The following is a 27,983-nucleotide window of genomic DNA, read 5'->3' on the forward strand; positions in this document are numbered from 1 at the left end:
TGTCACATGAGCTGAATACCACACGTGTAGACCTTACCGTGAAATGCTTACTTACAAGCCCTTAATCAACAATGCAGTTCAAGAAATGGCGTAAAATAAAAAGCAACAATAAAATAGAGGCTATACACAGGGGGTACCGGTTAATCGAGGTAATTTGTACATGTAGGTAGAGGTAAAGTGACTATGCATAGATAAAGTGAGTAGCAGCAGTGTGAAAACAAAGAGGTGGGGGGGGTGTCCGCTCCTGTACTGCTTGCTGTGTGGTAGCAGAGAAAAGTGACTTGGGTGGCTGGAGTCGTTGACAATTTTTTGGGGCCTTCCTCTGACACCGCCTAGTATATAGGTCCTGGATGGCAGGAGGCCTGGGCCGTACGCACTACCCTCTATAGCGCCTTACAGTCAGATGCAGAGCAGTTGTGAAGCAAGCTCTCGATGGTGCAGCTGTATAACTTTTTGGGGACCCATGCCAAATCTTTTCAGTCTCCTGAGGGGGAAAAGGTGTTGTCGTGCCCTCTTCACGACTGTCTTGGTGCGTTTGGACCAGGAAGTTTGTTGATGTGGACGTGTGACACATTTAGAACTCATACAGTGGGGCTACTCACAAAATCATTCAGAATATCTGGAGACATTTTATGTACCTCTTTTGGGTAAAGTAAAGGGAGAGGAAAATGTTACATCAGAGTTTAAGTCACATTCTGAATCATCTTTATTTTCCCCTATTAGTTTACGCATCAGCTAGGTTGGTGATAAAGATTAATATTTGAGAATGACAATGTGTATGTGAAAGCTGATTAAAATGCATAATACCAACTATCAACAACTTTAACAGGCTGTCATAGACAAAAAAAAATAGACCATCACTCAGTTTGTGGAGTTCAAGATTGTTTTTTTTATTAACAATGTATCCCTTTAATAAGATTGTATGCTTCTTTAGGTCAGCAATGCCCCAACACACTATACACATTATACAAGGGAAACCATGATTCAAGCAAAAAACACACAAAAAAAAATCATTAAATTATAATACAGTCAAGGAAAAAAATATAAATAACTCTTCTCAGTCACTCTGCTATGGTACAGATATAATAAATAGATCCGACATCACTCAACAGACCTATAAATCACCCTAGGAGTCCACTTGTGTAGCAGCATAATAGCAAAACTAACCAATAGAAACAGAAACCTGTTCCCATGGAAACCTTACAGCAATCCATAAATGATCACGTCACCCTGTCCTCTCATCTCAGCCAATGATCGACAGCAATATCTGCATTGTGAAAACAACTTGGGGACAATTACTTTCCCCAGTTTGCAAACAAGTGATGGCAACCTATTATGATTTAAGACAATTAAACTATTAGAAGCATTTGGAAGAAATAAATTAACACTTTTCATAAACAGTGACAATGATCTAATATTACAGTTTTGACATGCCGTTTGTACATGCAGTGAGAGCGAAGCACGGAGGTAGGGTTTCTGACAACCTCCATAAAAAAGAACCAATGAAAAGGTGTGAGAACCCAGCTGTTGCCACTGTCAGAGGCAGTGTCCTTCCAAACCAGGGTCAGAGATAGAGGAATACAGAAAGGGTGACAGAGCAAGCCACAGCAGTTATGTTCCATATGTCCAGATGGGAAAAAAATGTTTTAAAAACACTACTGATGTTTGATTGTCTGACAGTCTATAGACAAATAGAAAAATGGTTGTTTAAACAAGAATGAGTCTTTTGATCATAAGCAGAGTTGGAAATACACTTATGAGATCACAGCACAACCATCTCTAGCAGAAACCGACTGAGGGTATGACTATGAGGGAGGCTTCTAGAACCTTCTGTAGTGTTTCCATTATGAGGGAGAAGAGGATGAGTCCAGCACTGACTAGGATGGACTGAACATGCCCTTTTCATTTCATATCAGCATATACCAGAGCAAGATCTCATTTTTCAAGACTTAGTCATATTTCATCCAGCTTGTGTTTAGGTTAAGTGTGATGTGTTATGTAGTTGATGCGTCTCCTGTGATGTCTGTTGGTCAGGCTTGTACATCTGTCTGAAAACAGCATTTGGTAAAACTGCTCCCCCTGTTGGCCATAGGCAGGAACAAAACTAGACGTGTCAGGTTTCATTTGTTCAGACAGTCGATCTCCTCTTTCTCAAGCAACTGGAGACAACACTTTCACACATTCTTAAACATCCATGATCCCTTCCTTCTCTCACCCATGCTCCCTCCATCTTGAACTTCAGCAAAACTTCTCCCCTCTTTTTTATCCTTTCTCCCCTATTCTCTCTATCCCTCCCTATGTTGCTCTCTATGTGAGGGTTGGAGGGAAAGCAGCGTCTCAAGAGGGAGGGGAGGACAGAGACGAGGAAAGTCAGAACTTCGTGGGAGGGTCTATATCCACTCCGACGGGCTTTGGTGGCTTCGACAGGATCGCTTCTGCTTCCTCGTACATCTGAGGGGACAGGATGTGACATGAGCATGAGGTCAGAGGTCACAGGAGATGACTGTCATATTACTGTTGTAACCACTAACGTAATCGGAAGTGTAGGGGTTGAGGAGCATCGGTCTCCTCTATCTGCCACTTAACCCATCACCCATACATCCTAACTACTAGAGAAGATCTGAAAGGATGTATAAGCAATATAGCATAAACAAATCCACGGAGCTATTACCATAAACCCATCTAATTCTTCCAGATCAACATAAGTAACTAGAGATAGGGGCTAGGAATGAATTTGGGATTGGGGAGAAATGGAGAGACCGTATAGAAGAGGACCTTACCGGTATGAAGTGTACGTCCTGAAAGAGTTCCTGTATGAAGCGTCGAGAGGGCAAGCGGAACATACAGTGGGCCAGCAGGTGAGACACCTCAGAGTACAAACAGATATCATCAAACGCATAGGGAAACTTCTCTTTTATCCTGGAGAGAAAGAGAAAGCAGACACCATTAATTAATATCAAAATAATTTCTGGGTAACAATTAAGAACCTTTCAGTGAATGTTTTCAATTAAAAATGGTCAAAAATAAACAAATCCCTTCATAGCAAAGGGCAATTTCTCAAGCAAGAATTCTGCTAGGACTATCTGGGAGTGGAAAACTGAAAATGAGCTATGGATGCGGTAAATAGGTCACTGGAACTCGACCAAAACAATGGAAATGCCATGGAAACGTGTGGGGGAAAGATCCTGAATCTCCCCACTGCCCCTCAACAAAATTAGCCTACTGTTTTTTTAAATAACCTATTTATTTATTTATTTTTAAATCTGTGTAATGCTTGTCAACCTCAATACATTTACATGTCATCGTCACCAACCAACTGCATTACAGTTAAAAATGACTAACATTTACTGATTTCTCTATGCTAGCTATACTACCAGCTTATACGAACAAGAGTTAGCATTTAGCAGTCACTTCTTCTAAACCTGAAAAGGGACTACTTCTAAATGTTATGCAGCGAAAACAGACAAATATATCCAAATCGGACTTTATTAACCACAGTGTGGGCCTTTTACAATGTATCAATCATGACGGATTTGACGAATATCCACTTAGATCAGATTTGTTGTATGTGGTCCAATCAGCATTCTTCTATCCCCCCCAGTCTGCGTTCCATTGACCTCTTTACCACATCTATTGGCAAAGAGGTTTCAAACTCTTTCTTATTGGTCTATTAACTAATTTACCGCATGATGATGTCACCATGGAAGGCCATTACCATAATTCTCACAATTTCACAGTATTACTCCAACCTCAGTGTGGAACTGTATATAAAACACAGGAAAATCTGTGTTGGGAGGGGGAGGGGGTTTAATTGTGTGTGTTTGTGTCTTACGTCAGTAGTCCTGTCTCGTGGCCCTTGGTTCCTACAGAAGAGCTGAGGTTGATGACGAGGCGAAGCACCTCCTTCCTCAGCAGAACCCGACAGGCTGGGCCGTCTTCAGATATTGCCTTGCCACCTGACGGACATACACAACAGCCTATCGGAGCCCACTCGCACAACATGACCAAATCAGACATTTTGATCTGAATTAGAATGTTCAACAAAGGTGTTGAACGCAATATGTAGTCTGTGCGTGTGCTGCAGACAGCCTCCTGAGACTGCAGTGTGTGTGTGCATGTGTATGCGTGTGTGTGTGCATACCTAGCACTATGTCAGCGGGAGTAGGTGTGCTGCAGACGGATCCCTGTGACACAGCAGCGTCGCTGCAGCCAGAGACGCCAGAGAACTTGGACTGAGGCATCACCTCCAGACGATGGCTGGTCTGACTAGACCACGGAAAGTCTATGTAGTCTATGAAGAGAGATAGGGTGGGGGGGGGTAAAGCAACCACTCTGAGTGAGTGTGTGTGTGTGTGTTCCGAGTATTTGATGTGTGTGTGTTCTCACCAGTGCGGGTGTGTGCGTTGTTGATCTGAGGCTGTGTGTGGTAGCCCAGTACAGTGGCTCCTACGCAGTAGAGACAGTTGTCGTCAGTGTGTTCCTGTAGACCCGTCTCCTCTGGACCCAGGATATGGTTCTGGTTGTTCTCTCTGCTGGCCATCAGCTCTGAGATACTGAACTGCTGCTTCAGCAGTGGGATAGGAGGATAGGGACGACCACCGTCACCTACAGTACACAGGGCATAGAACAGTCACACCTACTGAAACTGGCAGTAAACCATCTCTACCATTCACGTTAAATTATCATCACTATCCACCCATCTCTCAATCCCTCCCTCTCCTTCCTTACTGTCTGAGTCTCCAAAGTAGAACGGACACTTCTCGTCGGCAGGCGGGCTAGTCCTCTGTTGGAAGTAGGGCGTGTCTCGGATGTAGAACATGTCGTTGATGTCCATGGGCAGCGCCAGGCCCACGTAGTCGTCGTTACAGCCGTAGGTGGCGCTGGGCACCATGGAGCGCACCGACGAGCAACGCTGCAGAGTGATCTGGTTGATGGGACTCAGCAGATCCTCCTTGTCCAGAGACGCAAAGCTCAACGCCTTCAGAAACCTGCCGGGCGGAGGGAGACGGGTGAGAGAGAGGGGTGACAAGAGGGCGAGGGGAGTGAGGGCAGACACAGACAGACGTAGCTATATGGCGAGAGAAGTAGAGAGAATGGAAAAACTCTGACAAAGAGAGAAACGCACAAAAACACATGGAAATGTGGGGCTCCTAATCCACACCACAACTACACAGTGCCATCTATAAGACAGCAGGGTTCATCTGCTTGAATCTATAAAGGGAATCTAGCCTCCTAGTCTTATCAATATACTCCAAAACAAAACTGTGGGAAGGACAGTCAACACTAAGCAATACCTAAGAAACTGTGTTGCGTAAGCAGAAACTGAGTAGTAGGGATGTGACAATTGGGAAACAATGTCTTAACGTTTGAACTGCAATTAGTTTTTTCGATAAGAAAAATGAATACAATTCCACATGAATTCACAACGCTGCTGCCAGCAACTGTTTGGGTCTCACGGTACGTCCCATTCAGATGGTTAAGCATTGCACCTGTACTACCATTACTGTACCCCAATTCCACCTAGCAACATTTGCATTTCCTTCTCAAAGTATTGCCATACAGGACTTCGCTGCTGTCTCTTGCCCTTTTTCTAACTGTTAACAACGATGACAGTGTTGGAGCATCAAACACCAAAATGATTGATTCCTCGACTCCTTGCACGTCGACTGCCGGTGTCAACTCCCATTTATGTGTGTCAAGATTCGATTCGGAACGGAGGACACTTGATTACTTCCGAGAAAACAAACACTTGCATCTTTCACAGCGAGAGAGAGAGGACAGAGTGTGGAGGGGCACAGTATAGGCAGGTCAGCCACTAGGCAGAGTCAAACCGTGCACTAGGCCTATCTATCGGCAATCAAAAACTATCTCGCAATTTCTTGGCTTGCAATTTCAGTAAAGCAGGGTATATCACCAATGAATAGGCTAGGATATTGAGATGCAACACCTCTCTCTCAGTCACACAGTTTCTGCGCATGTACACGGGTTCACTTCACGCTGTTCACAGAGTGGTAGTCAGGTCACCAAAACAGTGGAGAAGTTGAGCCTCGATCGTCGACGCCCTTAGTTGCGGAAATTGAACCACTACGTTGTTTACTTCCTGCATCTACTTTCTGTATCGTTTTTTGGGGTTAGTGATTTTCCTTAACATTAAGCATTTAAGGACACCAATTTCAACATAGGAGGGAAACTGCTCTACAAAATGGAGGCTAGGTTGGTCCACCCACCAAGGCATAGAGATGGACATCCTGCGGAGTGGCTGGACAGCTGGACAGCTGACCCTCTTAGCAGACAACCTGAGAGACCACCAGCACACACACACACACAGCTGTTACTGCTCTGAACCAGAAGAGAGAGACACCGTTGCTGCTAAAGATGACTAATAACCGGAGTTACAACACACAAGCACACAGAGTCATTACCTCTAAACACACACGCCACCGTTACAGCTAGAGACTACAGCTAACCCTCAGACAAGCTGACAGACCAGCACATCCAGGTATCTAAAGGGGGAAGGGGTGGACACTACTGGAGTGGTCCACCCACCGAGGGACGTAGGCTCTGGATGGCCTGCGGTGGGCATCAGAGGGGCGGGGGGCTGGACAGCTCACTCTCTTAGCAGACAACCTGAGATACTCCACCTCAGTCTGCTTCTCTCTGTCTACCGACCAAGACTGGGCTGTGGGGAAGAACCCTTCAGGAGCCCAAGCTGAGCTAGAAAGAACAGAGAGTTCAATGACCTCACAAACCAGCACACGACACCCACCCACATAAAAGACAAACAGATTAAAAGGAGAGTGGAGAATGATTAGACAGAGTAGAACATTGATATGACCAGTCACATACAGACAGACACCTATGACCTATGACTGAGAAAAGCATGAGCAATGGCAGCCAGCAGCCATGACGGGCAGTGAAAACCCACCAGGAGAAGTTGTCCTTGCTTGTGCGAGTTCAATGTGCGAGTGTGAATATAGGTGTGCGTTTGTATATGCATATTGCATTTCCCATAGATGTGTGCAGCGTTCAGATACCTTACGTGTAGTGTTCGACGTATCTTACCTGCGCGGCGTTAGCCTCGAGTCCAGACTACCGGTCTTCATAGTGATCGTGTCAGTGAAGAGCACGTCTTTAGCGGGCGACGCTAACGACTCACTATGAGACAGAGACGGGTGGATCCTCTGCTGCTGCAGCCTCTTCAGAGTAGCATAGCCCAGTGCATCCCGCGGGCTGGTGTACATGAAACTGCAGTCTGCAAGGCTCTTAATGGCCGCCACCGAGGGAGACTTGAGGCTCTGGGCTCTGCGGGGGAGGGTATGTGAGGAGCCAGGGGGGACCAGGGAGACAGAGTTCGACTTGGAGAGAGGCAGGTGGTTGGTGTGGGCCTGGGTTGGGGCGAGGGTGTACAGCGTTTTGACCGTCTTGGCCGAGACCACTGTGTCGAGGCTGACACAGTCCGACGAGTCTGGCTCGGCATGCTCAGGGTTTCCCACAGTCTCGCGGGAGGGGCTGGAGCTCATGGAGCTGATGCCGCTTGTGGTGGTGTCTGTGTTGAAGCTCTGACTGCGGCTTTTAAACTGAGTCCCTCCCCCATCTCCTCCCGCTAGACGTTCCCGGCTACTCTGCTCTCTGGACGGGGGCTCTCCAGGACCCCCCAGCCCAGACCCCCCTCCACCAGCCCGGGATAGCCTCCCCTCTCCTAGCTGCTCCTCAGACCCCCCCACAGAGTCCCTGATCCCCACAAAGGAGGTTTCCAGGCTGACTGTGGGACTCTTGGGTATGCCTCTCCCATTGAACACATCGCCTTGCGACGAGGAGTAGATGGAGGGCTCCGTTACCGTCCTGTTCCTCCTCAGCCCTCCCAGTTTGGGCTCGGTGGGGGTGCGGCTGCCCCCCATTGACTTGGGGTCGCTGGTGGAGCGCAACTTTTTGCTGGGGAGTGACAGGGAGTTGAGGAAGCGGTTGCGTACAAAACGGGTGGAGGCCAGGATGGTGAAGGGGCTGCGGTCCTTCATGGGTTTGGAACGCAGGTAGAGGGAGGCGTCGTCTGATTGGTCCAACATCTCAGACTTGTCATCATCCAGGATGTACATGTCTAAATACACATGAAACATTACACAACATACAGGACCAGTCAAAAGCTGACACACCTCTTCATTCAAGGGGTTTTCCATTTGTACTTTTCTCTACGTTGTAGAATAGTAGAAGACAAACTATGAAATAGCACATATGGAATCATGTAGAAACCAAACAATTGTTAAAGATTCTTCAAAGTAGCCACCCTTTGCCCTAGAAAGCTTTGCACACTCCTGGCATTCTCTCAACCAGCTTCACCTGGAATGCTTTTCCAACAGTCTAGAAGGAGTTCCTATGTGATGAGCACTTGTTGGCTGCTTTTCCTTCACTCTGCAGTCCAACTCATCTCAAACTCTCTCAATTGGGTTGAGGTCAGGTGATTGTGGAGGCCAGGTCATCTGATGCAACCCTCCATCACTCTCCTTTTTGGTCAAATAGCCCTTACACAGCCTGGAGGTGTGTTTGGGGTCATTGTGATAGTGGGATTAAGCGCAAACCAGTAAACCAGATGGGATGGTGTATCGCTGCAGAATGATGTGGTAGCCATACTGGTTAAGTGGGTCTTGAATTCAAAATACATCACTGACAGTGTCACCAGCAAAGCACCCCCACCTCCATGCTTCACAGTGGAAACTACACATGCAGAGATCATCCATTCACCTACTCTGCGTCTCATAAAGACACAGCGGTTGGAACCAAAAATGTCATATTTGGACTCAGACCAAAGGACAGATATCCACCGGTCTAATGTCCATTTCTCGTCCCAAGTAAGTCTCTTTTTATTTTATTATTGTTGTCCTTTAGTAGTGGTTTCTTTGCAGCAATTCAACCATGAAGGCCTGATTCACAGTCTCCTCTGAACTAGAGGTCGACCGATTATGATTTTTCAACGCTGATACCGATTAGTGGAGGACCAAAAAAGCCGACACCGTTTGGACGATAAAAATAAAAAAAAAAAAATATATATATATATATATATATATATATAATAATGACAATTACAACAATACTGAATGAACACTTATTTTAACTTAATATAATACATTAATAAAATCAATTTAGCCTCAAGTAGATAATGAAACATGTTCAATTTGGTTTAAATAATGCAAAAACAGTGTTGGAGAAGAATGTAAAAGAGCAATATGTGCTACGTAAGAAAGCTAACATTTCAGTTCCTTGCTCAGAACATGAGAACATATGAAAGCTGGTGGTTCCTTTTAACATGAGTTTTCAATATTCCCAGGTAAGAAGTTTTAGGTTGTAGTTATTATAGGACTATTTCCCTCTATAACATTTGTATTTCATTAACCTTTGACTATTAGATGTTCTTATAGGCACTTTAATATTGCCAGTGTAACAGCATAGCTTCCGTCCCTCTCCTCGCTCCTCCCTGGGCTCGAACCAGCAACACAACGACAACAGCCACCACATCGAAGCAGCGTTACCCATGCAGAGCAAGGGAAACAACCACCTCAAGGCTCAGAGCGAGTGAAGTTTGAAACGCTATTAGCGCGCGCTGACTAGCCAGCCATTTCACTTCGGTCACACCAGCCTCATCTCGGGAGTTGATAGGTTTGAAATCATAAACAGTGCAATGCTTGACGCACAACGAAGAGCTGCTGGCAAAACGCACGAAAGTGCTGTTTGAATGAATGTTTACGCGCCTGCTTCTGCCTACCACCGCTCAGTCAGATACTTGTATGCTTAGTCAGATGATATGCAACACAGGACACGCTAGATAATATCTAGTAATATCAACCATGTGTAGTTAACTAGTGATTATGATTGATTGTTTTTTATAAGATAAGTTTAATGCTAGCTAGCAACTTACCTTGGCTTACTGCATTTGCGTAACAGGCAGTCTCCTTGTGGAGTGCAACGAGAGAGAGAGGCAGGTCGTTATTGCGTTGGACTAGTTAACTGTAAGGTTGCAAGATTGGATCCCCCCGAGCTGACAAGGTGAAAATCTGTCTTTCTGCCCCTGAACGAGGCAGTTAAACCCAACGTTCCTAGTCCGTCATTGAAAATAAGAATGTGTTCTTAACTGACTTGCCTAGTTAAATAAAGATGAAATAAAGGTGTTAAAAAATAAATAAATTTAAATAAAATTTAAAAATTGGCGCCCAAAAATACCGATTTCCGATTGTTATGAAAACTTGAAATCGGCCCTAATTAAATCGGTCGACCTCTACTCTGAACAGTTGATGTTGATATCTGTCTGTTACTTGAACTATGTGAAGCAGTTATTTGGGGTGCAATTTCTGAGGCTGGTAACTCTAATGAACATATACTCTGCAGCAGAGGTAACTCTGGGTCTTCTATTCCTGTGGCGGTCCGCATGAGAACCAGTTTCATCATAGCGCTTGATAGTTTTTGCGACTGCACTTGAAGACACTTTCAAAGTTCTTAACGTTTTCCATGTTGACTGACCTTCATGTCTTAAAGTAATGATGGACTGTCATTTCTCTTTGCTGATTTGAGCTGTTCTTGCCATAATATGGGCATGGACTTATACCAAACAGGGCTATCTTCTGTATACGGCTCTACCTTCTCACAACACAACTGATTGGCTAAAATGCATTAAGGAAAGAACTTATACAATTTAACTTAACGCACGCCTGTTAATTGAAATGCATTCCAGGTGACCACCTCAAAGCTGGTTGAGAGAATGGCAAGAGGGTGCAAAGCTGTCATCAAGGCAAAGTGTGGCTATTTGAAGAATCTTTGTTTAACACTTCTTGAGTTACAACATGATTCCATATTTGCTATTTCATAGTGGTGTTTGTGTCTTCACTATAATCTACAATGTAGAAAATAATTGTTTTTTAATTTTTTTTAAAGTTGATCGAAAACTTTTGACCGGTAGTGTACAGTATGTGAGAATTCTGTTAATTCTACAATGTATAAAAAAGTACACAAAGAAAAGCCCTTGAATGAGTATATGTGTCCTATCTTTTGACTGGTACTGCACATAACAGAAAATACACACTAAACAAACAACAATTATTCCATGCTTAAGAACACCTACAGAAGCCACATATATCCATAATATATAGAAATCGAATGGGGAAAAAAATAGTAAAGAAAGTGCTACTGAGGATGTGTTTAACAGAAACTGTCCTTGTTGCCTGGTGGAGAGTTTCATGGTTAACTCACTGGGTTGGGACTCGCTCTCGCTATTGTGCCGGGAGCTGGTGGACTCGGAGTTGAGACTGAGCGTGCTCGGTACGGAGGAAAGTTCAGAGGTCATCGGTTTGTCCACCTCGTCTGGGGTGACGGGCCACAGTGTCTGGCGACTGTGTCTGACTGTATCCCATCCATACTGTTTCAACACTTCACAGCCCTGCCGCGTCTTGGAGATCACGCCAACGACGTACACGCACGTTCTGGAGGGAGTGAAAACAGACATGAGACTGTTGGCGAGACATCAGGTTAATCTCTGTGTACGCGTGTGTCCCCTTACCCCCGTACGGACAGGACCTCGCAGTGTTGTGCCAAGGCCAGGATGTCAGGGATGACGTTCTCCTCCTGAAGCAGGTTCAGACCCCAGTTTGATGACCCAATGTTACCCTGGAAACAGACATACATTCACTATCATTAACACAACAGACCCTGGGAACCACAGTCGGAACCAATGTCAGAGCACTGGAGGACGCAGACGGTCTATAACGTCTACCCAAGAGAAAATAAAGACCATTATGAACCAATGGTGTGTTTTTTTTCTTCTTTTACTGTAACTGACAACACGTGTACTTATCATTCGACGTTGTGATGTGTGTGCCGAGTGGTTAGGGGGAACTGACCAGAGCCCAGAGGGCTGCCTTCAGCTGTTTGATGCCCTCCCAGGTGTCCAGCATCGGGGAGCGAACCGTGTAGCTGAGGTCAGGGACCACGCTCTGGAGAGCACGAGACAGTCGGTAAGACACCAAAACCCATAGATTTGTCACATTAAGAAAGCCCTTTGTAAAGCAGAGTTACCTGAGTCTCTAGTAGGTGGCAGCCTGTCTTGTCATGGACTAGCTGACCATACAAGTGCACAGGAAGATAAACATTTGGTCTCTGTAACCTAGAGACAAAAAACACAAAGACAATGTACTCATGTTCAACAACTGAGAAAAATAAATACAGTTGGCTCAAGATCACAGCCGATGGATTTTTTTGGTGGTGGGAGAGAAACAAGGTATGTAGACTTTACAGTTGTTTTAGCCCAGCACAGCTTCCACTTATCTAAACAAGACTATGATGCGCCAAATCAGGCAAGTTAGTGCAGGGCCAGGACAAAGGCCTGCACACAGTGCCTGCAACCCTCCAGGACCAGGGCTGGTGACCACTGGATCATGGCTAATTGTCCAGCTTAGCAAGATAAGCAGTCTCACCTTTGGTTGCTACGTCTGACGTAGTTGTCTCCGTCCACAGGTTTCCGGTATGTAGTTAACGCTTCATTCAACTGCTCCTCAATCAGATCTACATACTTCAGGTTGTATTCCTGTTCACCACAGTCAGGGGGGTACAGAAAACGAATCATTAGTGGATTACATTTGAACTGATATTGAGAGTTTTAAAAACAATCAAGACAGTTAAAGTTGCACTACGCAGAAATCGCTCTTCCATTTCCTGGTTGCTAAATTTCAAAAATTGTGCGACAAAATAAGCAAGTACAGTGTAGAGAATCATTATACCATCTAAACCGCTGTCAAATACATATTTTCCATAACCAACAACAATATTGTATGTTCAGCTGGTGTACAAAATCAAAAGTAAAAGATGCAAAAACTAAAAACTTAAAGGAAAGCATAGCGCACATTGAACAGATCTATCACTTCTAAAACTGGTTCTATAACACATTTCTATGTGAATTTGGTCGAGTCGCCCAAAAAGTTATATTGCAGCTTTAAATGTCATTTGATTTAGAAATCTGTCTTTATGTTCTTGTTTACTCTCTGTGAATGATTGTTTTGTACTGTGTTTTGTGTGGACCAATGGAAGAGTAGCGGTTGCTGCTAATGGGGAAATGAATGAACGAGCAGGCTTACCTTTTGCCATCTGTCCAACTGTTTGCTGACGTAGCCCCTCTCATTGAGGTAGGAGAAGCCCTTAGGAATAGACAGAAACCTGCACAAAGGACACTGGTTTTTAGAGGTGGAACACAACCTCTCAGCACACCTGTGTGTCTGTGTATTCATTTGTGTGTGTGTGTGTGTGTGTGTGTGTGTCAGACTGACCTGAGGAGCAGCAGAAGGCCCTTGTCTCCCAGGTGGGTCAGAGCCGGTTTGAGTTGGATCAGAGCATGGAGGTTAGCCTGGGGCGACACAATAAAACATCATGGAGCCGTTAAGGACAACAAAATATAACATCCACTCCATACCCCTCGTTCTTCCATTCCCCAGCCTTCTGCCCATGGTCAGCCCTCTCCAACACTCCCACCAGACCCTCTCCCACCAGACCCTCTCCCACCAGACCCTCTCCCACCAGACCCTCTCCCACCAGACCCTCTCCCACCAGACCCTCTCCCACCAGACCCTCTCCCACCAGACCCTCTCCCACCTTGTCCTCGCAGGCTTCGTCCAGTATGTCCAGGGCTTCCATGGAGACTGCCTTGCTGTGGTCGTGCAGCTGGGTGACCAGCAGCTCCATGCCCCAGTTACTGAAGAACTCCACCCCTGCCCTCAGCAACACACGCAGGTGCTTGGTGGCATACAGCCTGCACGTCTGTGTATTGACACAGAGGGTGGAAAAGAGGTTGTTCAGGATCAGTATTGTTTCAGCAACAACCTATCCATCATCACCCACATTGAAGCCTGTGCATCCATTCATCCATCCCTCCCGCCTGGGTAAAGCCTTACATCAGTGGCAGCAGTGAGGATCTTGGAGAGAATGACTCTGGCCAGTCCATCCGTGCTGTAGTCCAGAGTAGACACAGCCAGCTTCAACACAGCGTCCTGATTCTTCACAGAGCACAGGTTCAGCAGACTGAGGAGGAGAACACACACGGAATCAGGCAGTTGTCTGAGCTGTGTCTCAACTGGAACTCTATTCCCCATAACCTAGACATTCAGTAGGAACCCAGTCCAAGCAATGGATTTTTGGCACTCAATAGCCTACTGCCTGACTCATCGGGCCAATAAAAATGGAGCTGCTGTTATTTAAACCAATCAGTGTTTTCCTCCTGTTCAAGTTCACGCTGACAATTTTGAAAAGGGCAATAGTCCAGACTGACCTCTGAAAGAGGCCGCACTTCTCCAGCAGTTTAACCCCGTGTGGGTGGGCCGAGAGGGTCCCCAGGAACAAGTAGTAGTGCTGGCTGAGGGTGGTGAGCAGCCCGTTGCTCTGGAGACAGCGGTCAGGCTTCAGACCAGAGGACAAGGACAGCCAGGCCACCATGTCCTTCACCAGCTCCTCCAGGTACGCCTGACCATCCTGGGAGAGGGGAGAGGTGGAGGGTGGACAAAAGCCATGAGGGAAAAAAGGCTATTGGTTTGGAGCTAGGTCAATTTCAAAGCTACCTTTCTTTAAAAAAAGGTGACACCAAAATAAAAATGTGTCCCACATAGAAGTTTCCTCAGCACCTTTATTTTTCTGCTCTATTTCCTCACCTCATCAGACTCTATGAGGAACTCGATGAACTGGCATCCCACCACAGTGAGCTGTCTGGCTTTAGGATGGTCCAGCTCCAGCCCTGCATACAGCTTACTGCTGGGCTTATAGAAGTACAGGAGTCTCCTCACAAACCTGGACCACACACACACACAGTTATAAAAGGGGACACCTTACCACAGTCAAGCTCAGTATTTCACGAGTTGTCGTAGTGAATGGAAGGTGGGTCTTACTTGTGCATCTGTTCATCTTTGTTGTTCCTGAGGTTAACGTTAGGCCACTGGGAGGGGAAATCCAAAACATATGAAATGTGGCAATAGCAAATCAACCAACTGAAACACACTCCCAGTCAGTCTTCTACAAGTTTTATAGTATTGCTATGACTGACCTTGAGGATAGTTGCGATGAGGAGCCAGTTCCAGTCAAGGTTCTGTTTGTGGTTAAGGATCTGACTGTCTCTCAGGTTCAACATCAGGGCTTCCTCCGTGTCCTACAACACACACGCAGTTTGTGTCACTGAATGTTGCTAAGGAAGGCTTTGGGGCTATAGGTAAACAATGAACCTAGATGGCAAATATGTCTGTGTGAGGCATACCTTAATAGCATAGATGTCTCGGTGTACGCGTGTGTGTGTCTCTCTCCGGTGGTGTGCAGACACAGACTTGCGGACAATGTGGTCCAGATACAGACTATGGGGTTTGGGTCCTTGTTTCTTCTTGTCATGGAAACGCTTCAAGTGGTTGACAGCCGCACTCGCCTGACTAAAAATACAGAAAAGTAGCCCCATTTTTTTTTTAAACCAGAGCAGTGAAAAAGTGAGTGATTGCGTGCATGTGTGTGTGTGTACACTCACAGGCGTTTCTCCTTGGGGATGTCAAAAGAGGCAGCCATGTTGATAAGGGTGGGCAGACAGTGCAGGTGGTGACTGTGGGAGTGAGGGAGGATGGTGTTGGCCTAGCGATAGAAAGAGAGCGCAAGAGAGAAAACGTGAGAGAACGTGAAGCAAACACATAAAAAAACATTTATGCACAGCTGAATGAAGGCAACTACCAAGTACATACGTGTCCTCAAATCAACAGCAGAGCAGCACGCTCCTCAGAAGGAGCTACAGTGGCTATATACGGTATATCAGAGAGCCGTGTCCCTGTGTGTTACCATGTGTAGCAGTTCTCCCAGTAGGATGGTGGCTCTCACTGATATCTGGTCCTCACTGCTGGTCACAACTTCTACCAGACCCTACAGGGTGGAGAAAAAGAAGAGAAGGAGAAAATAAAAGCACGAGCGAGAAATAATAAAATAATATCCACAACCCGTGAAAAAAATAAAATCTCATGTTTGGGATTTCCCGTCTCCTTACCTCTAGCAGGCAACTGGAGATGAAGGCAGCCAGTACCAAAGCCAGGTAGTTATCCATCAGGTCAGGCCTGAAAAACACAGCAGGACAAACAAGCAGACATTATAGCCACAGGAGAGATGGTGGTTGGATCTGAGAGGCACCCATATTCACAGTTTTTGTCAAGTGTGTAGTAAAAGGTGTATAACATGCTATTCTATACGTTCTATATGGTACATTCCTGTGGGTAGAATGCATTTCCCACCTGGGAGCATAAAGCGATATTGATTAATTAATTAAAAAATATATATATTTATTATATGTGGTGTCATGCGTTACCTGGATCTGGCTCGATGAGGCAGGAGGACTTTAGCCTCCGCAGCCACAAATCCATCAGACAGTCTCCAGCTGTCCTGGCACCTACTGGGGTCTACAGGGGAACACAACACGCATTGACAAAATAAACTATTTAAACCTAGCAGTTTTTGGATGCATGTTTGATAAATGTTTATAACCAGGGCATTGGGGGGGGGTAAAGAAATAAGAAAAGCTAATATCACTCACCCACGCTGAGAAGTGCTTCCGTAAAGTCCTGGGTTACAATGGGGAGAGGTAGCCTAAATATCTCATACAATACCTCCAGCAAACCTTTCTGCAGGGGGCAAGGAGGAAAGGTCAGAGACAAAAAAAAAAGTCGTTCTCAAAGAACAGATCAAGAAGGCATCATTTTATTATATTTATTTAAACAAATCTCATATTTCAGTACACACCCTCACTTCCACATTTGGTATAGACAGCAGACCAATAAGGGATTGGATCCCAGAGTTCCCGGCCCTACAGAGGTTAATGATCCCTGGATGGCAACGGAGACAGAATCTACCATTAACACATTCATGACTTGGCAGCAAAAGTGAAGACAGAGAGCAAACAATGCGATACTAGCTTAAAAAGGGAATCTACTCCGCATTCTCTTCAGAGGGGTATTTGAGCGTTGACCCATTCAAAGCTGTTGGCATTAAACAAATACTAACGGTACAGTTTCAAGTCATGACCCACAATGCAAAGAGAACCAGCCGAGCCAAACTGAATGGAAAGCTGAAGAGAAAGAGACTCACCAGACCAGGAGCGGAAGGCAGCTACTATAGCCATCCTGCTGGACAGGAAACGAGCATCGCGGTCCTCCCTGGTTACACACACACAACAGGATCACAATCTACATGACATAGGGACACATAACACACTAAACAGAACATTGGAACAGAGCCTCTGTTTACAACACCCACACACCACTTACTTGAGCTGGATCTCTGATGTGTCTGCATTGTGACGGTAGTGGAAGTCTGTGAAAGGTGCTAGGATTTGCTGAAAGAGCAGAACACAGGTTCATACACAGAACAACAAAACATTTCTCTATGTATTCATTATCAGCAAGGCTAAATAATGTCCCAATATCATGAGTGGATTTTTTTTTTCCTATTGCTGAGATTCCACTTAAATTCCACTTTTCCATGGTTCCACTTTTTCCTGGTTGGACATTCCAAGTCATAGGGACACAGATATTTATCCTAACAGATCACATACATTATCCGTATTGATCCATATGATCACATAATCCATATTATAATATTTTCATTCTTCTTCCATAAGCTTGTTAAGACTGAGTGGTTACTGAAGTGGCCATGCTGCAAGTATGAAAGGGGGGTATCAGTTTACACACAGACAGGATGTGTTGGAGAGAGAGGCTTTAGAGGGCTGATGTAACTGATCACTGTAATCTCCCTGGGAAAGAGAAAAACAACCCAAGGGTGAATCCTCACTGGCATGGTTAGTGGCTGTGTCTAAATAGTCTACACTGACCTCCTCTCCTAGGCTCTGTTCCTCAGCCTGCACTCTGCACTCATGGGAAAGAACGGTACAGGTGAAAGCCAATTCCCAAGAGGCTTCCCATGAAAATGAGTAAGAACACACCATATCGTTTTTACCTATCCTGGAGACGAGGAGAGACAGTCACCGCCAACTGACAAAGTGTGATGTGTGACTGGGAGTGTGTGAACCACTAGTTTGATGCCTGTATGTACATACTGACACGTGCATGGCGGCTGTGTGTACCTCCAGCTCCACATCATTGCGAACATATTGCCTGGTGTGTGGATGGTTGAGCAGGTGGAGGATGGTGGTGATCAGAGCCTCGTTGATGCGGCTCAGCTGACAGTCGATCACACTCTTTAATATGGTGCTGAGACCCCCCCTATTGGCCACTACCTCTGGGTTCTTCAACGCTGCATAGTATGGTTGACATAAAGACAGTGTTATTAAACAGTAACTATGTGTGTAACTTCAGGATGGTTCTCTCAGTGCCGAGGCTCCACACACCAAGTTCGCAGACGATGGCAATGGCAGCGCGCACCATGCGGTCCCTCTCCTGCAGCCCGTCTGTTCCCACGGCAATCAGAGAGTTGGTGACAGAACTGGGGAACAGTAGAGCGTTCACTGTGATCATCTAGAGACAACGAGAGAGAGAAAGAGATTGAGAGCAAAGGTTACAGCACTAATTTTGCACTTCAGTTTATTTTAGAAGCAACATTACAGCAAATAGGTCACACAGCGTGAGTGCCACTTTCAGAAGGTGGTGGGTCTAATCTGTGTGTGAGTAGAGAACGTCTTTAAAGTCTAGGCCCTTCCTCCCAGACACTTTCTCCAGATTAATCTAATCAAGCTAAGCCACATTAACTGGCAAGGACACAGACCACCAGCTGGAAGAGGCCAGCTGGCTAACCAACCTGGGTTAAGTAGGCGACTGTCAATGTAGCTTAGTATTATAGGTAGCTGCCAAAATAAATTTACTTGAGTAAATTGGGGATACAAAATATATTGAAAGAAGGTGCTTCCACACAGTTGCGGTTCCTGAGTTCAGCAATTAGCATCCTATCATGCTTAGGGTCATGCACAAAACTGCCTAGTTGCCCATTATTTTGGCTACCATGGCAAGAAGAGGAGATCTCACCGACTTTGAAAGTGGGGTCTCAAAGGAGCATAGGAGGTTTAAAGGGTGTGTGTATGTGTCAGTCACCAGAGCTCAACCCAATTTAGGGATGAGCATTTTAAAATGATTTCACTATTCAAATAATACCATGATATTTTCTCAGATATAGGGATGGGCACGGTTATTCGAATATTCAAAACTCAGAACGGACATTAGTATTCATTTTCTTTAGAAATTAAAAATAGGCCTATTTTAAGAATGAAAGGCTTTGTCTAAAATTCCTCTATGTGACACTGCTACATAGCCTACAAGGATAGACCACTACATTCAATATTTCCGTTTCACAAGTGTAGCTTGTTGTTGTCTGTCAATCAAAAGCGGCGCTACAGTCAGAGGCTCCATGAGTAGAAAGTGAAGTGGGAGATTTCTAAACGATGCCAAATGGAATCCATGTCTCAATTGTCTCAAGGCTTAAAAATCCTTCTTTACCCTGTCTTCTCCCCCTCATCTACACTGATTTGAAGTAGTTTTAACAAGTGACACCAATAAGGGATCATAGCTTTCACCTGGTCAGTCTGTCATGGAAAGAACAGGTGTCCTTAATATTTTGTGCACTAAGTGTATGCAATGATTGGACAGATATTTGAATTACAGTGCCCACCCCTAAACTAAATTAACACTTATGGGACATTCTAGAGAGGTGCCTAAGACACCGTTTTCCACCCCATCAACTAAACACCAAATTATGCAATTTCTCATGGAAGAATGGCGTCGCATCACTCCAATAGTTGCAGGCACTTGTAGAATCTATGCCAAGGTGAATTGAAGCTGCTCCTCTGGCTTGTGGTGGCCCAAGGCAATGTTAAGAAACTTCGTTGGAGTTTCCTTTATTTTGGCAGTTACCAGTACCTTCTTCAGGTATCTCTCTGATATCCAAGATTAACCCATTGACAACACTAAGACCATGTTCAGTATTTAGGCCTATATAGTATTCATTGTATATAGTTAGAATGACTTGTAATAGTTGTGCGTGTTAGCATTTACAGTAAACTGCAGAGAATGCAGGGGAAAAAAATACTCCAGACATGTGCAAACTGTCCACCCACTCACACCAACGCAGATCACCCCATAACAGCCAATGCTGGTACTATGCTCCTATTCTGTGCTGCCAGTGAACATATGAAAATCAAGTAGACCTGCACTGCAAATCCGAGATTCAACTCGCGTGCATAATTATAGAATTGTACCAAATCAAGTCTATAAAAGGTTGGAATACTTTCTTGACAGCATTCCATTTACACATATAGTAAAAGTCACTAACAATATCTAATTAGAAAGAACACACAAAGGGCCTTTATTGTTGGAGATTACATGTACAGTGTAGAATTGAGATCATTATCTATTACATTTTTCTTAGCACATGGCCCCAAGTTTAGTCTCTATAGTAGAAGAACGCTGGTCACCTCTCAAACAGGGCCAATCACAAGTATTGGCTTTTTAGACACGGTTCCCAATTAACACTAAAAGCAAAATAATTTTGAAAACATAACAAAAACAAATGAGTGCATCGACACAGACCGCAAACTGGCTACACAAAGGTTAAGTATGCTACCGCAAAGTGAATCTGAACGCTGTTCGCTAGAAGAGTCCGGTGTTTCAGCCGATGTAAAGGTGCCTATCGTATTTCCGTGCAGTGTATACATAATTTCAGATTTTCGAAATGTATATCATCTCAAATCTAGTGCAGATACAAGTATTACCTCTATAGCTAATAATCGACACTCCATTTTTCATCGCGCAGTTTTCTAAACTCCCGACTCAATTTAATGCCAAAATGTTTAAATTTATTTTTGATTATACTTATACGTGGATCATAATTACAGTCTCAGGTTGCGTGATCCTCGTAATGTTACGTGGGAAATACAACTAATGGGCCGCAGAATTAAATGCATATCACACTCGCACAAATGCACGCAGTTATTTGTCGTATTTGCATTTTATGTATTTATTTCACTAGCAAATGCGAGTGAACTGCTGGCACTTTAGAGCCCACTATCTTATGTTCGCTAACGTTAGCTTGAAATAATTAGTGTTTACCTTTCTACAACACACGGAGTCGAAAGGGATTTGTCCATGTGTTTACGTACAGCTGACAGTTGCAAACTCAGCGTCACAACAAACAGGAGGGGCAGACACGGGATAGCTATGTCGAATAGCGATGTATTCATCTCCATGTCCGTTGACACAAACTCCATACATGTTTGCGTGTTGCAGCTCGATAATCGGGATGTTATATTTACTAAGTGGATTTATTTTTTATTAAAATTTAAAAAAAATACAAATCAGGCCCCATTAATTTCTGCTGTACTTTTAACTCGATCTCGTATCTGCTTACGTGGACAGAGAATTGCGTAGTTGGTACGCAAAATGCATGCATGTTGGCTGGTCCCCTATGCCTATGCAATAATTTAAATTATAAACTGGGTGGTTCAAGCCCTGAATGCTGATTGGCTGACAGCCATGGTATATCAGACCGTGTACCACAGGTATGACAAAATATTTATTTTTACTGCTCTAATTTTGTTGGTAACCAGTTTATAATAGCAATAAGGCACCTCGGGGTTTGTGATATATGGCCAAGAAACCAAGGCTAAGGGCAGGGTCCAGGCACTCCACGTTGCGTCGTTCACAAGAACATCCCTTAGCCATGTTATATTGGCCATATACCACACCGCCTCGGGCCTTATTGCTTAATTATACACATGATTTTACAGAACAAAATATGAAATTAGTGCAATATGAAGAAATCAGATTTACCTTTCTGACCAGTCGGAGGGCCTGAGTCCTCTCCCCCTCATTGCTCTGCTGGATGTCAATGCACCTGATCAAAGCACACGGGGGGGGGGGTATGACATCACAGCCACGGTTCATATCACACCAGGTTATACATCATCATGCTATCACTATGGAATAATAGTCCCCATGATTCTATGCTACCTCTGATGGAGTAACAACTTTGCAAGCAACAGACTACCACAGTAGTAATACTCTAGTGCAACAAATTTTAACTCCCTTAATTTGATGAACTACATTGTTGTAAAATATGTTAAACATCTGTAACATACAGGTAACTGTCAAAATAAAGGAAACACTTGAGTAAATGAGGGATACTAAGTATATGGAAAGCAGGTGCTTCTACACAGGTGTGAATCCTGAGTTAATTTAGCAATTAAATAGTCCCATCATGCTTAGGGTCATATATAAAAATGCCCAGTTGCCCATAATTTTGGCTACCATTGCTAGAAGAGATCTCAGTGACTTAAAAAGAGGGGTCTCAAAGGAGCATACAGGGTGTAAAGTTTGTGTGTATTTGTCTCAGTCACCAGATCTCAATCCAATTCAACACTTACGGGAGATTTTTGGAGCAGCGCCTAAGACAGCGTTGTCCACCACCATCAACGACAAAAAACAAAATTATGGAATCTCTCATGGAAGAACGGTGTCGCATCCCACCAATATAGTTTCAGACACTTGTAGAATCTATGCCAATGCACATTGAAGCTGTTCTGTGTCATGCTAGCCCAAAGCCCTACTAAGACACTTTATGTTGGTGTTTCCTCTTTTTTGGCAGTTACCTGCATGCTAAATTGTACAAGATGAATCCAGTGTGTCCCTGTGCAGGTGTGGTGATGCGACAGAGTATCTCTCTCACCTGGCAATCAAGTAGTCCACCTGCAATCTGAGGACCTTTTGCAGCACGTTGCTGTCTCTGATGAGGTACCTCAGAACCCTCAGGCCTGCAGCACGCACCTCCTTGGCCTCATTCAGCAGGGCTAACCGCAGGCTGGGGAGGGACACAAAACACAGCTTAGATTGACACGAAATGGCAACGTACACTTACGGACACAAAATGGACACTCGCATAGCTTGGTCCCAAAAATTGGTTACAATGACCTATCACTAATTTGGATATGTTCCACAAACAATGGAAGTGCTTGGATAAAAATCATCTGTAAAATAGCATTTAAAGTGTTCTAGGTTACACTATATGGGACTACTTACCAGATGATGATTTCTTCATATGTAAACCCAAACTTCTCCTCGCAGTGGCCAATGCTGATTAGCAGCTGAAACAGAGAAAGACTGGACTTACAATCAGTTGACAGAGGATGCATTGTGTCCTTTGGCTGTCTATAACAATACAGACCGAAGACCGAAAACATTTTAATATATAGCGAACATATGTATATTTGGGGTATGTACATTACATTTACAGTCACAAGGATTTTTCCCCTGATATTTAGTAAGGCAACATTACAACAAGGACATGTTTATTACTTGTTCATAGCTTGTATGGCCATGGCATCTTTTGCACAGTGCGACAAACTGACAAAATCTTCAATTCATAGTGTTTTAATGCTTTAAATCAATGCGCTTAAACAGTTTGCTGTAGGGTTGAAAAGAAGTCACCGTTCACACTCCGTAAACCCCAGTGCAGGGTGGGAGCGAAGTGAGAGGGATAGGGAGTAGGTCAGTGTGTGAGTGAGTTTGGAATCAGCAGTGATGTCAGAGCCCAGGCAGGCAGGCAGGCAGGAGAGGTCGGGAAAGGGGGGCACTGGACATGCTACAGGGGGATTAGGTCACCTCTCGCTGTCCTGGAATCCTTAAAAGGAGCTGCAGGCCTCAACACCACACTCACTCACTCTGTCCAGTGGTAAACCGAGAGTCAGGTGTATACACACAGCTCAGACCAACTGTATCTGGTAGCTGCCTTCACCTCTCTAATCTTACATAGGACAATAACACTGACACTAACCTATCAGGACAGGACATGCTAAGTTATAGTGAGGATGTCACAGGCTTGGAATACCAATGTTTATCTGTTGACATGAACGTTTCAAAAAGTCACCATACAATTTGACTAAACATCGTCCACTAAACATCTGATTGTCGATAACCTCACCGCAACTATCAGAATAATATCCTTGACATGGTGTGGCACCTGGAGGGACACTGAGCCTGCAGATCTACTTGCAACAACCTTGGAAAACAGTGACCACATGCAACATCTCCAGTTTCAAAAGAACAACAATTACCAACAATCTCTGGTTTCAAAGTCAGAGTGCTGTTGACGCACATGAGGTTACAGCTCTGCCCCATGGCCAGAGCTCCTATTACCATCACTGTCAGCATCACAATGACAAACTCAGCTAGGCCTGACTGCAGGAGCTGAGGAACAGCGGGCCAAGGAGAGGTCAACGGCTACACATAGAAGAATATGTTCAACAGACGCATCTCAATAATATAAAGTTGCTTCCTAAATAAAAGCTAAATGAACCTAAATGAAGATTGCATGTCATGTGGCTTTGATCAGCCCTAGGTGGATATCAGCAGCCTAAAGTAGTTTCATCTCCTCTCCTTCGTCAGCACTGATTTGAAAAGCTAGGTGAAAGCAATAGTGTATATCTGCCGGTAATTAACTGTCACCTGACTAGTTGTATCACGTTGGTCAGGATGATGAAGCCACTAGGTGAAGATAGGTGGAAGTGACATTTGACCCAACTAAGAGCTTGAATGCACAATGCAGCACCAGACACCTAAACCAAACAGAACTTTGACTACTTAAGATGCAGCTATACACTGAGTGCACAAAACATTAAGGACACCTGTTCTTTCCATGACAGACTGACCAGGTGAATCCAGGTGAAAGCTATGATCCCTTATTGGTGTCACTTGTTAAAACCACTTCAAAATCAGTGTAGATGAGGGGGAGAAGACAGGATAAAGGATTTTTAAGCCTTGAGACAATTGACCCATGGATTGTGTGGCATTCAGAGGGTGAATAGACAAGACAAAAGATTTAAGTGCCTTTGAACAGGGTATGGTAGTATGTGCCAGGCGCATCAAAAACCCAGCAGCGTTACAGTGTTTCACACTCAACAGTTTCCTGTGTGTGTCAAGAACAGTCCACCATCCAAAGGACATCCAGCCAACTTGTCACAACTGTGGGAGGCATTGGAGTCAACATGGGCCAGCTTCCCTGTGGAACGCTTTCAACACCTTGTAGAGGCCATGCCCGATTAATTGAGGGTGTTCTAAGGGCAAAAGGTGACAGTGCAACTCAGTATTAGGAAGGTGTCCTTAATGTTTTGTAGACTCCGTGTGTGTGTGTGTCATTAATAGGCCATATGATTAACAATATACCATCTCCTGTCCATATTGACCAACACTGGATCTTCATGACCAGCTTCAGCAGACCAAACGCTTCCTCTGATTATCCACATTAATCGTGATCTTACTAGTCCCATTTGTGCTTTTCATTAGTTTGATCTCATGTTAAAGGGATACTTTCGGATTTTGGCAATGATTCCCTTTATCCACTTCCCCAGAGTCAGATGAAATCGTGGATACCATTGTGTCTTTAGCTAGCGCAATTGCTAACCAGCGTTATTGCAATGATTGGACTTACGCTAGTTAGCAATTGCGCTACCTATATTAAAACACTTCATTTTTTCCCCGATTACGAGTATCATCCGATCTGAATGTCAATTTACAGATATGATTACGAGTATGACCATGTCGGCACTTATAAGATGTGATATTTTAACTTTGACCCTAAACCTATTACAGACAGTCCAACAATGTTACGTTGGGGCACAATACAGCAAAGCTAAACCATGCACTTCAATAATGAGGGCAACTGCCATGACCATCATTACATAAATCAGTAATACCTTTATGAAATTGTTCAGGTGGCCCAGTTTCCGCATGTTGGTGACGCCGTGTGGCTTGGCAACATTTTGAAGAATTTCACGCAAGTTGTCAGAGGGTTCTGTAAAAAAAAAGAAGGGAGTTGAAATACTAACAAAACATCAAATCTTTTTGATATTCCAGTAATACTGAACCAATGCACATATATCGGTATCGAACATGAACTCATTTTAGCTGGTCACACCAATGCACTGTGAACAGTAAACACACCCTGGACATCTAAATAGAAGGCATGTTTAGGCAGGGTCAAAAGTAGGAAGTTCCTTCTGTTTTTCATCTCATTCACCTCAACCATGACATGGTAGCTAAAAGATACATGCACATAAACACACCTAGCTACAGTATCTCATAATTCCATCTGTGTCAGGCTGGGGCTGTTAATGATAATGTACCAGAGGAAAAGGGTGCTCAGGCAGCCACTCAACTAAGCTGCTTTGGATCCCAAACTGCAACCTATTCTATGGCACAGTGAAAATGTGATGCAATTTGACTTCCCACAGGTATATCCATGCTCTGCCCCCCGATTCAGAGGGGTTGGGTTAAATGCAGAAGACACATTTTGGTTGAATGCATTCAGTTGTTCAACTGACGAGGTACCCCCTTCCATCTCATACATGAAATACTGTGAGGGTAGAACTGGTGTTAGCGAAGATACATAGTGCAACGCTTGAAGGCAGTTGTTCACAATTAACGTTACATGCTCTATCCTTATTAAAAACATGATTGATTAACTCTTATTCATCTGTTTACAATCTGTCACAGCAGCATCGGGAACAATTTGAGGGCATGGTTGTACAATGCAAGTGATTGCATAGGGACATTACTGAGTCAGGGGCTTCCATCACAGGAAAAGTGAAACGCTGGCAGGACAGGAGTTGACACACTGTGCTGGAAAAGCCATCAGAGTGTATTAGCTTCTGGCTAGTAAATACTCATACTCAATGTCTATCTAACCATGAACTCGAGTTGTCAAAATGTGACGCCCACCGCCGGTTTCAGCTGGAAGTTAGCTAGCAACTGAGTTGTGAACGACCTTCAGACAAACCTAGCGGCTGTACGATTGACCGTGTTTACGTTAGCTAGCTACAATATTTTAAAAGCTTGCTAGCTTACCACATTACAATCCTAGGAATGTAGCTAGCTATATAACTAGCCACACGCCCAAATAATTAACCAGCTAACTCAACCCAGTCATAACAAATACATTGTAAAGCAAAGCAAGCTAATACTAGTCACTAATCAAAACAACACAGGAGCATTATCTTGCCTATGATAGCTAGGGCGTATTCATTACGGAAACCGTTGAAGAACCAAACAGAGCAAAACGAGCGTTTATTCGGCATATTAAGATAACGTTAGGTCCCTCCCCGTTTCGCTCCGTTTAAGACACGTTCTGCAACAAAATCGGAGTAATAAATACGCTCTGGGGTTTAATTAGTCCAAACAGTTGTGTTTTGCAACTACAAAATCTATTTTTATTGGACAAAATCAGTTAGTTCCCTCCCGGTTTCGTTCAGTTTGCATCCGTTTAAGAACGTTTTTTAACATAATCGGCGTAAAACATACACCCTTGCTGACGTTACGCCTCTTTGGTGTTCCTTAAGATTCTGCAAGCTGGTTATCAAAGTATTCAACAACCAATAAGCCGTATAAGGTATTTTCATCCATTTTCCAGCCCCATCATCACCATATATTGCTGCAAACATTAGCATCCATTTGTACAATAATCGCTTTCACTTCGTGTGAATACTTTCTGCTTAACGTTACCTCTGGTCAGATCGAGCGGTACGTTCTCTTCCCCACTGTCATTCCGACCTGTCAAAAATAGACAACGGGGACATTGTAAGGAAACACACCTGGGTCTAAAGAAACTAGAGTAAATAGTAATTTACAATTTCAAGTTTATAAAGCCTATGTCGGGGTGAGTATTTCAAGCTTACCTCGCATCCGAAGACTTCGGATCGGACGGCCGCGGATGCTGACCGCCATGTTTCCAGGAACATACACAACACCGGAAACTTCGAGAAATCTCGCGAGATAATAGGGATTGGTTTATCGCACATTGACTAGTACGAATGGTCTTAGGGAGATGCAATAATAAGGACATTCCTGACTTGTAAAACGACTGACCTTAACCAAACCTTTAACCCTGACCGTAACCTAATTTTAACCAATTCTGAAATTAAATATTGGTTTGCAGGTCAGGAGTGTCCTTTTATAGCCTTT

General features: G+C 44.2%; 1 protein-coding gene across 3 annotated transcripts; it reads right to left on the reverse strand.

The window, feature by feature from the left end:
• Nucleotides 1-865: 865 nt before the first annotated feature.
• On the reverse strand, nucleotides 866-27,808 carry LOC112248779 (rapamycin-insensitive companion of mTOR). 3 transcript variants are annotated; one of them, XM_024418093.2, is made up of 39 exons: nucleotides 27,698-27,808; nucleotides 27,525-27,572; nucleotides 25,721-25,818; nucleotides 23,049-23,113; nucleotides 22,699-22,830; nucleotides 21,804-21,867; nucleotides 18,377-18,503; nucleotides 18,113-18,282; nucleotides 17,298-17,365; nucleotides 17,119-17,186; nucleotides 16,774-16,856; nucleotides 16,568-16,655; nucleotides 16,343-16,433; nucleotides 16,028-16,094; nucleotides 15,826-15,906; nucleotides 15,524-15,624; nucleotides 15,266-15,431; nucleotides 15,059-15,160; nucleotides 14,904-14,950; nucleotides 14,670-14,805; nucleotides 14,294-14,493; nucleotides 13,920-14,046; nucleotides 13,621-13,785; nucleotides 13,299-13,375; nucleotides 13,110-13,188; nucleotides 12,453-12,562; nucleotides 12,055-12,142; nucleotides 11,880-11,972; nucleotides 11,540-11,646; nucleotides 11,233-11,462; nucleotides 7,063-8,095; nucleotides 6,547-6,714; nucleotides 6,228-6,296; nucleotides 4,729-4,988; nucleotides 4,387-4,605; nucleotides 4,142-4,291; nucleotides 3,833-3,956; nucleotides 2,781-2,919; nucleotides 866-2,451 (listed from the first exon to the last, which is right to left on the reverse strand). In XM_024418093.2, exons 1-39 carry the CDS (start codon nucleotides 27,744-27,746, stop codon nucleotides 2,371-2,373), a joined length of 5,370 nt encoding a protein of 1,789 aa, XP_024273861.1. In that variant the 5' UTR covers nucleotides 27,747-27,808; the 3' UTR covers nucleotides 866-2,370. The 3 variants fall into 3 exon arrangements, with proteins under 3 accessions (XP_024273861.1, XP_024273862.1, XP_024273863.1); XM_024418094.2 differs by lacking the exon at nucleotides 6,228-6,296; XM_024418095.2 differs by lacking the exons at nucleotides 6,228-6,296; nucleotides 6,547-6,714.
• Between the last annotated feature and the right edge of the window lie 175 nt (nucleotides 27,809-27,983).

This window comes from Oncorhynchus tshawytscha, linkage group LG04 (assembly GCF_018296145.1).
Source record: "Oncorhynchus tshawytscha isolate Ot180627B linkage group LG04, Otsh_v2.0, whole genome shotgun sequence".
In the NCBI taxonomy this organism is placed as follows: domain Eukaryota; kingdom Metazoa; phylum Chordata; class Actinopteri; order Salmoniformes; family Salmonidae; genus Oncorhynchus; species Oncorhynchus tshawytscha.

Excerpts from the sequence above, each read along its gene's own strand:
- LOC112248779 (XM_024418093.2), bottom strand. The coding sequence starts at position 27,746 with ATGGCGGTCAGCATCCGCGGCCGTCCGATCCGAAGTCTTCGGATGCGA. Across the intron at positions 8,096-11,232 it reads CGAGAGCGAGTCCCAACCCA|ACATGTACATCCTGGATGAT; the intron begins GTGAGTTAACCA and ends ATGTGTATTTAG. Across the intron at positions 2,452-2,780 it reads AGGACGTACACTTCATACCG|ATGTACGAGGAAGCAGAAGC; the intron begins GTAAGGTCCTCT and ends CTGTCCCCTCAG.